The following is a 17,842-nucleotide window of genomic DNA, read 5'->3' on the forward strand; positions in this document are numbered from 1 at the left end:
ACCCCAAATTTCCTTCACAAGAACCTCTGAGAGAGCCCAGGGGCCTCTTACCTTCGGTGCCTGGAGTACTTTCCCCGAACATGTCCAGAGCCTGTGCATCCTGGGGTGGGACAGCTGGGGGACAAGCAGAAAAGGTCACCACAGGTGTCAAGAGTCTAAGGACCCACCAGGACCAGCCTGGGGAACAGGAGATGGTCTCTGAACCATTTATCTCAGGATAAAACTGGTAGTTTGTTAAGAAAAATTAGCAAAATAACTCAGCCCATTTAAATAAATGAATAGCTCATTACTGTTTTATGAGTATGTTTAATTAAAGATCTGTATGTATAAGAGCAGGCTTCTCACACTGGCATCTGCTTGCTGGACAGCTTCCTTGCCCCCAGGCAGACATTCTGCCAGCTGCCAACAGGCATCCAGGGGCTCAGAGACAAGCCCCCCTGAGGCACCCAGAAGCAGCATCCTCTCCAGAGAGAGCTCGTGCTCATCTGGCGCAAGACCAGAGCACAAAAGTCGGCATTCTCCAGGCCCATCACCAAGGCTAGAAGGCCTGTGCCCACCAAGGGCAGTCTGTGCCCCCTTCCCTGCAAGCCGAATGGCTGCCAAGCAGGGAAAGCGCTGTGTGGCCCGAGCCAACGCCCCCAGTACCTCTGGCCTTGTACGGGTCCCGGCTACCACAGAGCAATGAGAAGCCGGGAAGGCTGCCCCCTGCCAGGTGAAGGACGTGCCAGCTGTTCTGAGAAAGGCACTGCCCCCCATGACGGAAGCTATAACGGTGTGAGAGTAAGACCCCAAGTTCCTTCCTTCAGCTATCACCTGTCTAGCAATGTGTCTAAGTCTGTGGGGAGCTCTGGAAGATTCCATTCATGGGCACTGGCCACACTACCCAACCATGGCAGCAAGGCCAGGGTTCTACAAGATCTGTCAAGTGACAGCAGCCGCAGAGGGGCCTGGGTAGTGTGTGAAGCCAGCATCCACCACACCACCGGCTCCTACGGATTGAGACATGTTCACAGTCCGCAGGCTGCAAGGCGTTGCAATGACACCATGCTACTGCGAACTGGCAAGACAGGGAAACCTCCACACTGCCTGAAAGATGGAGCTCCCCATGGGTTAGGGACAGAAACCTCCCTGTACTGGTGGAGGTACACAGGATGGGGGTCTCAGGTCTGAGCTCCTTCCTATGATCAGGCTGGGCTCTCCTAAAACATAGCACATCTACCCAGGGCCTGTACAGGGACAGGTGAAGGGCAGCTTCTGAGAGCCAGGTAAAGGACACTAACTCCTCCTGTCCGGATAACACCAATGGTAGCTAGTAGATTGGCTATGGCCTGACTTCAGATACCAGGGACCCAAAACTGGCCTTGTAGGCCACAGTTGTTGACCTCCCCAGAGCCGGTCCCAGTCCAAACAATGTCAGTAGCTGGGGCTCCTAAGGGCTTCCCTCCCCCACAGGCCACTCTTAGAAGGGCATTAAGGGGGCAGCTGCCCTTAGTGCTGGACTTTGATGCGTTAAAAGGAAGATAGAGAGGCAGAGCAGAATGGAAGAGAAACTGAGGCCACCAGGAGGGAAGGAGGAGGGAAGAGTCCGGAGGGATTTTTATCAGATTTCCTTTCTAGACAGAGGGAGTTGCCGTGACCCTGGCCCGTCTATTGTGAAACCCAGGCTCACACTTACTTTACCGTCTCAAGAACTAGCTTAGAGACTTTTCACAAAAAGCTCCTTGTTATGTAAGGCTTGAAGCTGAGGTCCCAATTAGCTGATTAATCGCTGAGTTAATCGGGCAATTAGGTGACAGCTGCTGTGGAGGCCTGTGGGGCGCTGTGTTGCCCCCTCCCCACCCCATGTCACCTGCTCTAAGCAACTCCTCCGCTGCTCAGAAGGGTCCTGGTCCCCAGCCAACACCTCTCCACCCAACCTCAGGGCATGAGACTTAGCTAAAATCCAACATGTGTTGAACTGGCAAGGCCACTCTGGGACAGGATACAGGAAACCCCCGATACCCAGCAGCTGAGAACACATCCAGCCAGAGGCTCCAAAGTCTGCAGTGGTAGTAGGCATCAACCTTGAGATTCACAGATTCACCTGTCAGTGCCCATAAGCACCTATGACCACCTACAAGTTCATATGAGCAACTGTGTGCACAGGAATACATACAAGCACACACGGTGCCTATAAATACCCTGAATACATGTGAATATACACAATCAATAAACACGTGTAAACACATACGGCACACGGGGCTATGAATAGCTTATACGCTCATGTGTGCATCTGTAATATGTAGGAATGCCTGTAAGCCCAGGCTCCATGCCTCCGTTACCATGGAAGAGACAGACCCTGGCTGATCCCTGCCTGGTCCTCAAGGCGCTCAGTCGTACTCCTGAACTTCCCAGCCTTGGCTCCTGCGCAGCTGAAGTCGGTGGCAGAGATGCAAGGGGGCAGAACAAGCAAGGCGGCAAAGGGCTGGGATGCACTTCTCAGCAGCCAATCTGACGACCCAAACATTTGCCTTGTGTAACTCCACTTGGGAGGAGAGTCAAAGCCTCGCTTGGGGCCTCTTGCTTTCGTTACCATCCTCTCAAGGGACTGGCTTCCTTCCCACCCCAGGGGCACATAGAAGACCCCCACACTACCTGTCCTCTAAGCAGGAGCTGGCCCATGGCTCAGAGACGAAGGCCTTCAGGAATAAAGCCCTGGCTATCCTAACGATGTGTCTCGACGCTGATAACCCTAATCCTTGGCTTTGACAAAGCCTTCCGAGGTTGTGTGGCAGCTGCTAGATTTGACCAATATGAGACTTGTAGTATCTGTCAGTTTTCCACAGGTGCCAAGGGCAAGTCATTCCCTTGGAATTAAATGCACAAGGAAATTCAACCAGTTCCTAGGGGACAAAGAGGCAGGGCAGGGTTCTGCTATATCCAGGCCCCTCTACTCACCTCGTAACAAGCACCCTGCTACCTCCCAGGGAACAGGTTCTTCCTGAGCTACGCGGTTATCTGGGGGTGTGATCAGTGCAAGCAAAGGGGTTACAAGTCACTCGTCTACTGAAGAAAGTCAAGAACACAGGACTACACCCAAGTGATTCTGCACCAGTTTGCCTAGTAATCACGACTTGTCCTTGTAACATAATATCCCTCTCCTAAATGGCAACAGCAAGCCCTCTGTGTATCACGCTCACAATTCTTGCACCCACAGTGTGAGCCACCTTATCTGATTATCTGATCAGATCCCAGGGTAAACTGGCCAAGGGAGGGGACAAACAGCAAATGCCAAGGAGGCATAAATGCTTTCACCACAAATGATGTACAGGATGAGCCACACATGCACTGCAGATCATCGCCATGTGGAGGCTGTGGACAAAAACCATGTAGGAGCACAGGAATGAGTGTCATCACCTGTGGAGCTGGGTGGACTCCTTAGCATAAGTCTCTGTTCCATTTTGCTCTATGCATTCCTTTTAAAAATGAAGAACTGTGGGCTTGTAGTTCAGTGACAGAGCACTTAGCTAGAATGTACAAGGCCCTAAGTTCAGTCCTTCCCAACACTCCTCCCAAAAGAAACAGGGGAAATGCTGAAGAAACTGTTGGTAGAACATTAGACACCAATGTATTTGCCCACCAGGTGTCCCAAGTTAAATGCCATCCTCCTGGGCCCTTTGAGAGTCACAAGGCCTCATAGCCATGGCTTCTTCGGGCCTATCTGAGGGGGCTTCCCTCTAGGGCGCTTCAGGGACGCTTCCTGGGAAACCCTGAAGCGCCAGTGCCCAGTCTTGCAGCTGTCCGCTTGTCACCCTTTCTACCCTGACCCATCGCCGGGCTTCCAGCAATAGAGAACATGAACCAGCTCTTTTAGTTGGACAACGCTTAACCCTAAGGCTCACTTTACACACTTCACAGGTAGGGTAAAAGCACTACCACGCGGTGCTTCCATGAGAATCCCTGGGGTGGCAACTATCCTCTGAAGCCTTCACAGCCTGGGACTACCTCCCGTGCCCTTCCATTTCCAAATTAAAGCCTAAAGTATTGTTCCATCCGCTTCACAAGAACCATGGAGTAAGCTCTGAGGTACTTGTTTTCCTGACTGGTAAAGAAACATCCGCTTAATAATTGTAGCATGAAGAAATAAAACAGGTCCTGACCCATCTGTTCACAGTTTAATAGTAATCTACCCCTGAACAGTAGGAAGAAACATCAAAAAGCTGCCAGCTGCATCCACCAGCCCATGAATCGACCGTACTGACTCAGGTTGTGGAAACCCTTTCTCTCATCTGTGGGCAAACTGCAGCATTTGCAGGATTCAACCAAGAGCACCTCACCTCTGGTTTTAGGGACCTTGGTGACAGACCAGATCCTTGGTGGTGACCAGAGCTTCGGTCACTGACGCGAGGATGGGACGCCTTTAACGGGGCCATTCAGAGCTAAAGAAGAATACCTGGGATATGGTACACAGAGAGGCAGTCCACCCCCAGAAAGAAAGGACCCTCAGGGAACACTGATGACATCTTCAAGGTCATAGGAAAATGGGTGGTGGTTGCCAGTGGAGCAGGAGAACTTCTCACCTGAGATCTGCACTCGTAGTCTCCGGGGGTCCTGAGTAGGGAAAAAGAAACAGGAAACACACGTAGGAATTAGAATTTTAGAAACCAAAGAAAACAACTAAGAGCTTGCCAGGGATGGGGGTGGGGAGCCTCTGAGCTCTGAATTGCTCCTCTGGTGCCACCCTTTGCTAACCTCCAGGAAGGTGCTCTTAAGTCTGGGTGTTCGTGACTAGGGTCCTCTATAATGTATCAGATCAAGCGTTGTTTATTTTAGTCACGCAGCGTGTTTACTTGTAGATGTATAGGCATTTCTAGTTGCCACAAATGAAGGAAAAGCATGCAGCCTATGTTTCTTTGGCTCTGGCTTACTTCACTTCATATAATTTTTTCAAGTCTTTCCATTTCCTTACAAAAGATACAGTATCATTGGCAAAGGCAGCGATGCATAGGAGTGGAGGACAAAGGCTCAGTAGCTATGTACCAACGATCACATAAAATACTATTCTATGAAATAAAGTCCAAGAAAAGGAAACAAGAGACTTTCTTTAGTCACCTTTGGTGCTGTTTTTGTTTTCTTTTCCTTTTGTCTTGTTTGTTAGTTTGTATTTGGGAGCGTAAGGAAGGGCACACAAAGCGTGGGACAAGGATGAACAGCTACAACAGTGATACTAGTCACTACCTGGAAAATGAACTGGATATCTTATGGGTGGGAACAGGAGAGGGAGACAGAAGGGGAGACATGATTCAGAAAGAATTACACTCATTACTCATTACCTAATGCGTGTAAGTGTAACCTCTCTGTATATCAACTCTACAGTAACAATATTAAAAAAGAACTGTCTCCTCAGCCACATGCTTGCTCTAAACCTACCCCTGAAGGACTTGCAGAGTGGACCTGATCTCTGAGCCCATAAGGCCCAGGGTGCTATCTCTTTCTCTAATTGTAGATAATATCAGCTTTTGGCAGGAGACATGACCCATCAGATCCAGCTAGAGATGAGGAGAGACGTGCCCGCGCCAGTCCACATGACGGGCACTGATTGCAAAGATATGCAGAGGTCCTACCAGGGCAGGCAGTCCCGCAGATACTCATAGCTTCTGACACTATGGGGCGTGACAGGATGCCCCTGCAGCTGTGAGGGAATGGAGACAGCCAAGGGGTTGAAGCTCAGTAACTAGAACCCCTGCTCCGTTCTGTGCAACAAACTTCCAGTCCTCACCATAACCAGTACTAATCTCTGGGAGGGAAAGGGCTAGTGGCTACGGAAACAATCCAGATGCCCCCTATAGATCAACGGATCCAAAAATTGTGCTACCTATATACAATGGAATATTATGCAGCCATTAGAAAGGACAAAATAATGGCATTCAAAGGGAAATGGATGGAACTAGAAGAAAACATGTTGAGTGAGGTACGCCAAGAGCAAAGAGACAAACAGCACATGGTCTGGTCTCCCCAATAAGTGGATGTTAAGTCTAAAACATAAGGAGATACGACAAAGTAAACAAGACTCAAGAAACAAAGGCTCCACTCATCTGGTCATATCATTACTAAGTGACCCCATGCTGTTGACCACATATATGATAGATAGATAGATAGATAGATATACATATATACATATATATATATGCACATGAGAGGGAAACTAGGAAGAAGACATAGAATCAGAGGGAAACGGGAAAACATACAATAGCGGGACCCATCAGCTGCACTGGTCACTGATGAAAGTGAACCAAGCAACTCAATGGCAGCGATGGGAGGGAGGGAATGAGCGGGAAAGAGGAACAGCTGACACTAAGCACCTGATGTGGAAGAAATAAGTGTCAAAGCTCATAGAATTTACAAACTTTACAGACCCCAATAAAGACAATTTTCCCCAGGAAGGTTAGAATGTATTTGTGTCTTTAACTAAGTATCACTATCTCACAATACTGTGAAATTTGTAAACATTTATGTAATCACAATAAAAAATGTAAAAAAAAAAAAAAAAAAGCTTCTTAGATTCTGAACTAAGGATGAAAAGGGTGAGGAGTCCTGAGGGCTCCAGGTGCTCCACTAGCAAGGGCTACCAAAGAACTGCATTTGTGATGGGTGTTTTCTCTTGAGAACCACTGAGCAGATTGGCATTGACAGCTCCAGACAAAGCAGCTAGTAAGACAGGGACTCACGCCAGACCAGACAGCACTTACCTCGGAGGGCCTTTGACCGTGTGCGGGCTCTCTTGTCATCACTTTCTAAGCTCATCTGCAGGCAAACAACAACTTATATGTTAACAAGAAATCCAAGTCAGGACATCTGGCCAAAGCTTTGACAGTGAAGGTAAAATGGTGACCCAGAACAGCAAAGGTGGACCAGGAGCAGCAGGTTGGACAGGGTATGGGAGGGGTTGCCCAGAAGAGAACACTGTGCTCCATGCCTGTCTCTCAGCCCTAAGCTGCCTCAACTTCATATTTGCCCACAAAAGCCAAAGCACAGTTGGGCACCAGTGATTCATGCCACGATGCTAGCTATTCATAGCTGGGCACCGGCAGCTCACGCCTACTCAGGAGGTTGAGATCTGAGGATTGCGGTTCAAAGCCAGCCCAGGTAGGAAAAGCCGTGAAACTCTTATCTCCAATAAGCCACCAGAAAACAGGAAGTGGTGCTGTGGCTCAAGTGGTAGAGCGCTCACCTTGAGCTCAAGAGCTTAAGGACAGCACCCAGGCCCAGAGTTCAGGCCCATGACCGACAGAATAAATAAGTAAATAAATAAATAAATGCTAGCTATTCAGGAGGGTGAGCTCTGAGGATTTGAATCCAAAGTCAGAACAAACAGAAAACGTACTGAGACTCTCCTCTCTCCTTAATCAGCAAAAAGCTGAAGTCAAAGTGTGGCTCAAGTGGCAGAGTGTCAGCCTTGAACAGAAAAGCCAAGCGAGAGTGCCAAGGCCCACAGCTCAAGCTTGACGCGTACATGTGTTTGTGTGTGCGTGACACATGCACCAAGTCAAAGCGCAGGACCTGCCCTGCTCACTCAGAGAGTGTTTTATAACCGCAGGGGGCCCTTGGCACAGCACTGTTCAACTGGCGAGGGGATACTGAGGCACAGGGCAGGTTGTCTGCCACAAATTCAGCTGCCAAGGATGGGGCTGGGTCGGACCAGCACGGCCCAAGCTTGGCTTTCCCCAGACCCTGCCCTAACCTACCAGGGTAACGGGAAGTCTTGGCTCATATGTTCTCTGGCTTCCCAGGTAAGGTCTCACTGGCCTGTCCGGCTACCCTGCCCAAACCCATTAAAGACTGCACATTTCTGTTCTCACTAAACCCAAGAGGCTTCCATGCAGATGCTGCCCACACAGGATCCTTCAAGAAGGCAGGGGAAAACCCCCAGGAGACATGCTTGAGAATGAGGGCACCCAAGCACTATGGCTCATCACACAGAACCCTAGCTGTGTCTCTTTGATAAGTTTGGAGACGCAGAAAATCTTAGTGCCCTGTGTAGGAGCCTGAAGAATCTCCAAGGGTGTCTGAGGGCCTGGTGGGCACCTGGAGAAGACTGGCTGGCCTGGGATTCACCATGTATCCCTGTGATCAGGTCGGAAGTGAGACAAATCCACACCTGGGGCAGATCATTGACCTTAACACCCAGGGGTCCATGTGGAAGGCTGGCAACGGGAAAGCATGGAAGTGGCAGAAGTAACAGAAGGAAGGAGAGCAAGAGCGGGGCCCAGAAGCCCCCATCTCAAAGAAACTTTAGTCCTAAAAGCCAACAAGAGGCAAACCTATATGTTAACACCTGGGAAGAAAGAAAACGGAATTCCTCTAGATAGGTGAAATTCGTAAAGTGAGCTTTCCTCATACATTAGCATAACATACAATGATTTATGTGACTTGTTAAGGAAGGAAAAACAAAATCTGAGTAATGTATGCAACCTGTCCACTCTAGACTGTAGATCAGTGCTATAAGCTATGCATTTACTACAAAAGCATAAAGCAGAAGACAATTGCTGGGCACTGGTGGTCACAACTATAATCCCAGCTACTCAGGAAGCTGAGAACTGAGGATCACAGTTCAAAGCCAGCACAGGCAGGAAAGTCTGTGAGACTAATCTCCAATAAACCACTCAGAAAACCAGAAGTGGTACAGTAGCTCAAGTGGTAGAGCACTAGCCTTGAGCTGAAGAGCTGAGGGACAGCGCCCAGGCTCAGAGTTCAAGCCCCACAACCAAAAAAACAAACCAACAAACAAAAAACAATTACTATGCTTTTTAAAGTAGGGGTTCCCCCACAAACCAATGGCTCATATTTAAAGTGAAGAGAGGAGTAGGGGTCACTTTATGAGGCACTTCTGAGCCTTTAGATATCAACAGCATTGAGCGTGTGTGCAGTGCCCATGTAACTTGCACAACAGAACTGGTACATCTGGTTTGCCTCAAGCTTGTACTGAGTTGAAATGAAATCTATAGCTTTCTCTTCCTCTCCTTCATTTTTTTCCTATCATTTTTCCCAAGGAAATTGGCAAGCAATTCTGCTAAGTTAAAGAGTGCCAACTAGCCAGGCACTGGTGGCTCACACCTGTAATCCTAGCTACTCAGGAGACTGAGATCTGAGGATTGTGGTTCAAAGCCAGTCCAGGCAGGAAAGTCCATGAGACTCTTATCTCCAATCAGCCCCCAGAAAACTGGAAGTGGTGCTGTGGCTCTAAGTAGTAGGCACTACCTTTAAGTGATAACACTCAGGGACAGTGCCCAGGCCTTGAGTTCAAGCCTCACAATTGACAAAAAAAAAAAAGCTAACTATACAACTTGTGGGCAGGACAGAAGGCAAAAACTTGGAAAAAGTGAAAGAAGGGCTCACATTGTCCAAAAGAAATGTGCTCATTACCTAATTTATGAAACAGTAACCTCTCTACACATCACCTTTATAATAACAATTTGGAGGAAAAAAAAGTGTACCTTGGCAGCTGGGTGCCAGTGACTCAAGGTGTAATTCTAGGTACTCGGGAGGTTGGGATCTGATGATCATAGTTCTAAGCCAGCCCAGGCTGGAAAGTCTGTGAGACTTTTTTTCCCCCAGTCCTGGGGCTTGACCTCAGGGCCTAGGCACTGCCCCTGAGCCTCTTGGCACTCAAGGCTATCATTCTATCATTCGAGCCACAGTGTGACTTCAGCTTTTTCTGAGTAGTTTATTAGAGGTAAGAATCTCATGAACTTTTCTGCCTGGGCTGGTTTCAAATGGCAAACCTCAGATCTCCAGCTCCTGAGTAGCTAGGATCACAGGTGTGAGCCACCAACAAGCCTGTGAGATTCTTATCTCCAATAAATTACTAAAAAGCTTGAAGTAGAGCTATGGGCTCTAATAGCCTTGAGCCAAAAGAAGCTCAGGAACAGCGCCCAGGCCCTGAGATCAAGCCCCAGGACTCAGGGTATGAAGGATGGTTATTTGTTCAAAGCACAAATGCAGGCACTATTTGGTACAAAAATCTCGATGACATTTCACCTTAAAGGTGAAGGGGCTTCTTTGTGGAGATAAACTAAGCTCACATCCTAAAGCGGCCAAGCCAATCACTGTGGAGCCAGCAATGTCCTCAAAAGCAACATCTGAAACTGGCAGATCCCTTTCCCAGTAAGCAAGAGGCCCTACGTTCAATCAGTAATACAGCAAAAAGGAAAAAAGGTCATATCTTCTCTAACACCAATTTCAAATTGCCACCTGAGCACATCTCACAGTGTTAGTTTTTCCAATAGTTGCATCTTCCGTAGGAAACTGTGAGGGAAAAAATTCACAAATGCAAAAACCTCTGTGCTTTGTCCCATCTATTAGAGAATTATCTCTCCATCCATCCACTCAACTTTCTTTATTGGTACTGTACAAACAATCTCACTCAAGAGTGTTTTTGTTTGGTTCTACTGTGTGTGTGTGTGTGTGTGTGTGTGTGTGTGTGTGTGTGTGTGTGTGTGTGTGTGTGTGTGTGTGTGTGTGTGTGTGTGTGTGTTAGCCCAATCATGTAAGCTCTTTTCAAACAAATACAGACTCTCACAATAACCAGATCCTCTTCAGACACATCTGCATAGTGTCCTTGCTAACACAGAGTTTCTTCAGTTGGACCTTTGCAAATTCAGGTGCCAAAAGAAAAATAAATGCAGCAAACAGCCTTAAAATCTGCAGATTTCTCTTAATTCTGTCAGTTGTCTGAAGAATATACTCAGAACACTACTCAGCCAAAACCAACAATTTGCGTTTTAGTCTTTAAAATTCGTGAACTCAGCTTCCCAAAGAACTAGATTCCCTGACTCTGGCCCTCCGTGCAGAGGCTGGTATGTGGGGGAGCTAGAGAGAGGTGGGTTGGTGGGTGGCTGGGAGAAGGCTTGGAACTCACAATCTTCACGATTCCTAGGACGACAGGCACCCAGCCATATCACATGGGTGGCCAGTGACATGTCCCTCCCCTGCAGGCCCCTCTGTCTAGTTGTTCTGAGCGGATGCTCCCACGGGGCAAGAAGTTCTGATTGAACGCTAGGTCATTGACCTTCTTCTCTGATACGTAATTCTGTCATTCACTGACTATTGTCAGATTTAAGGACCAAAGGTTTCATTCTTCCAGATCAGAAAAGGTTTCAAGGACTGCTTTCCACGCCTGTGTTTTCCCTCATCACCCTCCTCTTCTGACAGCCCCCACGATCCTGCAGGGTGCTAGGCAACCACATGATGCTCTGCCCAGATCCTGGCCTCAGATCAGGTTCCAAGCACGGTCAATGCCACTCAGAACCCCGCAGGCTAGGGTAGGGTGAGGGGAGTGAGGCCAAAAAGTCAATAATCAAGATGAATATTATTTAAATGTAACATTTTAAAACATCAACAATAATGTAATCAAATCCATAATAGACAAAAATACCAGAATTCTGAATAAAGGCAATCTCAGTACTCTTGATGCCTAAAGCTCACCTAAAACACTGATCGCCCACCAGAACCAAGGTGAGTGGGGTAGCAAGACAACCACAGTGGGCCCGTGACGATGCACATCTTCATCACCACACTCACCCGTAAGCATAGTAAAATGCAAGCACTTTCGATGTAGTTCATAGTTGGGTACTGGTTCTCACGCCTGCCATCCTAGCTACTCAGGAGGCTGAGAGGTGAGGATTGCAGTTCAAAGCCAGCCTGGGCTGACACACCCATGAAACTCTTATCTCCGATTAACTACCAAAAAAATAAGCAGGAAGTGGAGCTATGGTTCACGTGGTGGAGTGCTGACCTTAAACACAAAGGCTCAGAAACCCCAAAACTGGCACACAAATTGTGTGTGTGTGTGCGCGTGTGTGTGTTCTCAAAGTGTAGGATTACTGTCTGCAACTGTGCCACCCCCACCTGGGTTGCCGTGCTGGATGGTGGCTGGACCTTTCCTGAAGAGCCTAAACATAAAGGTTGAGAGGTCAGCATCAGAGCTCGAGAAGGGGCTGCACGTGAGCTGTACTTAGGAAGACGAAAATAAATTCATCAGTTCCTGTAGGAGAGTCCATACCAGACCTGTATTCTGGGCCAAGGCAGGAAGAAAAAGACAGGTATTGAGGTATGCCACAGGACACATGTATGAGCACAATTCAAGGAAGGGAATGGCTGAAAAGTGCGACTGTACTGTCACAGGTGAGTTTCACTCTGCTCTTTTGACCCTCTAATTTTAGTAGTCCCCACTTCCCCTTCGCCCTGCCCAGGCTCTGATGATGACCATACTCTCTGTGCTCATGCCTAGAACGATGAAGAGTTGGCATAGGCAGCACGTGGGGTGAAGATTTCACCTTGCTGTGTTGGTCCAGGAGATTTCTTGAGGTCGTACAACTGCTGGCCTTGTCTCCGTGTGTCCACCTCTGGGTCAGCAGTTTGCCCCGGAATTCATTTTCTGAAGAGTTTAAAAGATACAGGATCAGAAAAGGAGAGCCTGACAAGTGTTAACCAGGTATGCTCAGGAACAGAAAGGAACTTGGGGTATTTTTACCAGTGTTTATCTAATCTCTCATTTTCAGAATCTACCAGGAAAACAGACGAGGTTATGGCCTTTATACTGGATCCAAGGCTCAGAGGAAATTCCTCTGCTTTAGAAACAAAGGCTGTGTGTGCACAGTCACCCCAACTCTGGCAGTGACTTTATAGAACACACGTCAGAGGACTGTGACATCTACAAACACAGTGTTTCAACCAAAGACACCGGGACAAGTGAAGTGCAAATCTCCTTTAAAAAAACAAAAAAACAAAAAAAACCTATACTTAGACTTGAAAATTGGCTGACTGATGAGTAAATTATTGTTACAAATACATCCTTGCATCCCTATTGCACCCAAAGGAACATACAGCCTAGATCCACTTGAAGGAAGGAAGGAAGGAAGGAAAGAAGGAAGGGAGGGTGGGAGGGAGGGAGGGAGGGAGGGAGGGAGGGAGGGAGAGAGAAAGAGAGAAAGAAAGAAAGAAAGAAAGAAAGAAAGAGAGAGAAGGAGAGAGAGAAAGAGAGAGAGAGAAAGAGAGAGAAAGGGAAGGAGGGAGGGAGAAAGAAGAAAAGAAAAAAGAGAAAAAGAAGAAATAGCAAAAGAAAGAAAGAACTGAAGGAGAGACAGACAGAGGGAGAGGGAGAGGGAGGGAAAGGAGAGAGGAAGGGAGAGGAAGAAAAGGATGGAAGGAGAGGAGAGAGGAAGGGGTGGAAGGAGAGAGAGGAAAGGGAAAGAGAGATAGAAGAAAGGAAGGAAGAAAGGAAGAAGGGAGGGAGGGAGGGAGGGAAGGAAGGAAGGAACGAAGGAACGAAGGAACGAAGGAAGGAAGGAAGGAAGGGAGACATGGTGATACAGGTCTGTAATCCCAGCACCAAGGAAGCTGAGGAGGAATAAATTCAAAGATAATTGAGCTAAGCAACATAGAAAGACTACTTTGTTTTGTTTTGTTTTTAAAAGATAAGAGGGGAAGGAGGAATAAGAAAAAGAAAAGCACATTGTTTCACTCAGCTTCTTTGGAGCCCATTGATTGAGGAAAGTCAAGTTCACCCGGAGACCCCAAAGCAACTCTGCTGATACTCTGCCTCTCACAAGATTGCATGAGGGTCCTCCGTGCACCTCCCTGGATCACTATTACATGAGGGTCCTCCGTGCACCTCCCTGGATCACTATTACATGAGGGTCCTCTGTGCACCTCCCTGGGATCACTATTACATGAGGGTCCTCCGTGCACCTCCCTGGATCACTATTACATGAGGGTCCTCCGTGCACCTCCCTGGATCACTATTACATGAGGGTCCTCCGTGCACCTCCCTGGATCACTATTACATGAGGGTCCTCCGTGCACCTCCCTGGATCACTATTACATGAGGGTCCTCCGTGCACCTCCCTGGATCACTATTACATGAGGGTCCTCTGTGCACCTCCCTGGATCACTACTACATGAGGGTCCTCTGTGCATCGCTCTGGGATCACTATTGCATGAGGGTCCTCCGTGCACCTCCCTGGATCACTATTACATGAGGGTCCTCCGTGCACCTCCCTGGATCACTATTGCATGAGGGTCCTCCGTGCACCTCCCTGGATCACTATTATATGAGGGTACTCTGTGCACCTCCCTGGATCACTATTACATGAGGGTCCTCCGTGCACCTCCCTGGATCACTATTACATGAGGGTCCTCCGTGCACCTCCCTGGATCACTATTACATGAGGGTCCTCTGTGCACCTCCCTGGATCACTATTACATGAGGGTCCTCTGTGCATCGCTCTGGGATCACTATTGCATGAGGGTCCTCCGTGCACCTCCCTGGATCACTATTACATGAGGGTCCTCCGTGCACCTCCCTGGATCACTACTACATGAGGGTCCTCTGTGCACCTCCCTGGATCACTACTACATGAGGGTCCTCTGTGCACCTCCCTGGATCACTATTACATGAGGGTCCTCCGTGCACCTCCCTGGATCACTACTACATGAGGGTCCTCTGTGCACCTCCCTGGATCACTATTACATGAGGGTCCTCCGTGCACCTCCCTGGGATCACTATTACATGAGGGTACTCTGTGCACCTCCCTGGATCACTATTACATGAGGGTCCTCCGTGCACCTCCCTGGATCACTATTATATGAGGGTACTCTGTGCACCTCCCTGGATCACTATTACATTAGGGTCCTCCGTGCACCTCCCTGGATCACTATTACATGAGGGTCCTCTGTGCACCTCCCTGGATCACTATTACATGAGGGTCCTCTGTGCATCGCTCTGGGATCACTATTGCATGAGGGTCCTCCGTGCACCTCCCTGGATCACTATTACATGAGGGTCCTCCGTGCACCTCCCTGGATCACTATTGCATGAGGGTCCTCCGTGCACCTCCCTGGATCACTATTACATGAGGGTCCTCCGTGCACCTCCCTGGATCACTATTACATGAGGGTCCTCTGTGCACCTCCCTGGATCACTATTACATGAGGGTCCTCTGTGCACCTCCCTGGGCTCTACTAATGCCATTGTCATTTTTTCATTGTTTTTTTCTCTCCCTATGCTCTCCTTTCTCCAGAGCAATGCTTCCAGTTAATATTTAATTTCCCACATAAATTAATATGTCTAAGGAAAGGCTGAATGCATCAGCTGGACATGACAAAGAAATGCATTGTGTACCTATTCCCTTCACGTCATTCCCTGTCTCCATGACAACCTGCTTTCTACAACTGCTAGTTTCAAAGGAAGGTCATTAGTAACCAACAGTAAGAACAGGAAGTGAATATTACTGCGTTCTCTCTCTGCTTTCCCTTGGAAGTGCATTTGGACTCTGCCACAGGCAGATCAGACACATAAACATTTTTTTCTCTTTCCCCTGTGTCTTTGGTCCACGACCGCAGACGCTGTCTTCCTCTAGAACTCCATCACTCCTGGCCCCAGGTAGCCCTATGGCTTGGCAATAGCATCTTCCTGTACTTGAAAATGCCTCCATCCCTTTAAAGGGTTCTGACTGCCTTTGGGAGCCAAGACACAGAGGAAGTAGATGTGGTTGTCTAGGATACAGCATATTCAAGTTCTCCAAAGGAATCTAAATCTATAGGACTTTGCACCTAGTGCTGCACCTATTATGTGTCTTCTCCTTACTGACCTTTGAGCATAGTAGGGTGACACTGGGCGTAGGCCCCAGCCTTCTCCCTTGACTATGAGGCATGAGCTGTAGGATGCGCCCCACAGCCACACCTGCCCTGCAGAGAGCTGAGTCCTCAAGCCTCCAGCCGGGCTTAGACACCCAGGACACTGGGACAGCTAGGCAGATGCTGCCAACCACATGAGATTAAAAAAACAAAGATGTTACGCAGGGAGGAAAGTATGGCAGCCTCACACTCGTGGGAAGGGAGGGAGGAAGAACATGCCCAGAAGAGACCAGGGGAACAGGGAAGAACTGTGCTCGTCACTACCACGAGTTCACTTTGCCCTTTGACACTAGGATCCGCGGGCCCTCCTTGGCTAGGATACAGCCGAGGCCTGAAGTGCTCAGGACTCCATTTCTGAGTGTCCATCCTGGGAAAGAAGATGCTCCAGGAACCTGTACCCTGCTAAGGAATTGGGATACAGCTAGCGGAAAGGAGCTGAGGTCTCTGTCATACCCGGTACCCCAGAAGACACCCCTCCTGGGGCTTCTCCTCTACACCGCTCCTGCTTCTCAGAATATTGGTACATGAATTTCCTAAGTCTACAAAGGGACCTCTGGTTTTCTGTTTGGCGGTAGATAACCAACATACTGCTACTTTTCCACCCTCACCATCTCAGGAATCTGGAAACAAGCGCAGTGGAATTACCTATAACCACTGAGACTTATGCTCCTGCCCCAGGTCAGCTGGAGGCTTCTCAGTGTACTGTAAAGCACTGGAACCTTAGGGCCATCCATACCCCCAAAGGACATCACTTTGTTGACACCAAACCAGCAAGCGTTGTAAGGCAAGACCAGAGTAAGAGCTTCTGTACAACACCAGGGCCAGGCAGTTAACTCAAAGTGCTAACTCACAGCTCAGAACCTCAAGAATAAAGGTCTGGCTCCTCCACACTACAGTTGTGCTCATCCCTTTTCAAGGAGAATCACCATCAGGCACCCAGTACAATGTGCTGGCCACTTTAGTCTATACCAAGACCTACATGTGGCCAGTTCCTGCCCCACAGATTTAACACGCTCTACCCTGGACAAGAGCCTTCCATCTAGATGTTCTGCAAAACATGCCTTCCTGGTAAGACACTAAGTCCCACACTCCAAGCAGCATGTAGGACTCACAGGCCAGAGGAAACCCCACAGAGAAGCGTGGAGCCCTTCTGAGTTGCCCTGCTCCATGGACATGCAATGTATAGCCAAGGGGCCCCAAAGCTCATGTGCACCTGCTCCACAAGTCACCTGGGCCCTGAGGCTTAATACCCTCATAAAGTTTGGAAAGTTGCTTGGTGGTTGAGGGTACACATAGGAAGAAATTTCCACCAGGAATCTGGCAGAGGAGATTTTGGTCAAAATAAGACCATATTTGGAGCTCTTGAGTTTCTAATGTGTCCATCCAAATCTATACAAACAGAGAGCCTGCATGTCTCAAGTATGAGCCACTCAGAAACAGCTCTCCGTGGCCAGGCTTGTGGCACTGGCTCTGAGCCCTTCCTGCTGAATTGGCCCCAACATCACCGTGGCAGCCAGGGTCCATGTTCTGGACTCTGGTAGGCAGATAAGCTAAGCAGAGCAACCAGAACAAGCCATGGGAAGGGCTGGGCCAGAGAGCCCCAACACAGGCCAGGGGAAATCCAGAACTGAGAAAGCCCGGCTGATGGAGCCCATTTCCTCCTGCTTAGTTATCCTTCAGGCATAGGCCGAGGAATAGCATTTCCAAGAAGAGCTCAGAGACAACAGACTGAACACCAGCCAGGCTGGTCTCTAGCAGTACTGCAATCTACCTCAGGGTGAAGACACAGGCACTGTGGCTATTCCTACACGTACAGCCTTGCCGAGGAACCATCCCTTCTGGTGCTCTCTGGATCACAGTGACTTTGGCCAAGCCAGCTGACCAGACAATGTGTCTTTATGCTGGGCTTAGAGCACCCTGGTGGTCAGTGCTGGCCCCACCTTAGCATCAGAAGCTTCCTTCCACATCACTAAAATAAGAACAAATGTCAGGGAGGAGGAGCCCGTGGTCAGACAGTAAATGAGGTGACCACAGGCCACCTCTGAGGCTAGTGTCCCCCACCACCCACCACCCAGCACGAAGCTGAGGAAAGCCCATCTCTCAGCTGCCCTGAAACCCACCAACACATACTCCTCAGGCAACATTAAACACCATGACCAAGACTAAA

The 17,842-nt window shown here is 48.7% G+C and overlaps 1 protein-coding gene across 2 annotated transcripts in view; it reads right to left on the minus strand.

Moving 5' to 3' along the window:
- Nucleotides 1–17,842, minus strand: part of LOC138822767 (myelin transcription factor 1) — a 69,951-nt gene that overhangs the window by 34,132 nt on the left and 17,977 nt on the right. For both annotated transcript variants that reach the window (XM_070015709.1, XM_070015708.1), the window contains exons 2-5: nucleotides 12,315–12,415; nucleotides 6,729–6,783; nucleotides 4,560–4,590; nucleotides 52–114 (exon numbers count right to left, since the gene is read on the minus strand). In XM_070015709.1, coding sequence (XP_069871810.1) covers nucleotides 52–114; nucleotides 4,560–4,590; nucleotides 6,729–6,783 — 149 coding nt within the window. In that variant the 5' untranslated portion in view covers nucleotides 12,315–12,415. The remainder of the gene's footprint in view (nucleotides 1–51; nucleotides 115–4,559; nucleotides 4,591–6,728; nucleotides 6,784–12,314; nucleotides 12,416–17,842) is intronic.

Source organism: Dipodomys merriami, unplaced genomic scaffold (assembly GCF_024711535.1).
Source record: "Dipodomys merriami isolate MVZ:Mamm:240054 unplaced genomic scaffold, mDipMer1.0.p SCAF_1142, whole genome shotgun sequence".
NCBI classification, from domain to species: Eukaryota; Metazoa; Chordata; class Mammalia; order Rodentia; family Heteromyidae; genus Dipodomys; species Dipodomys merriami.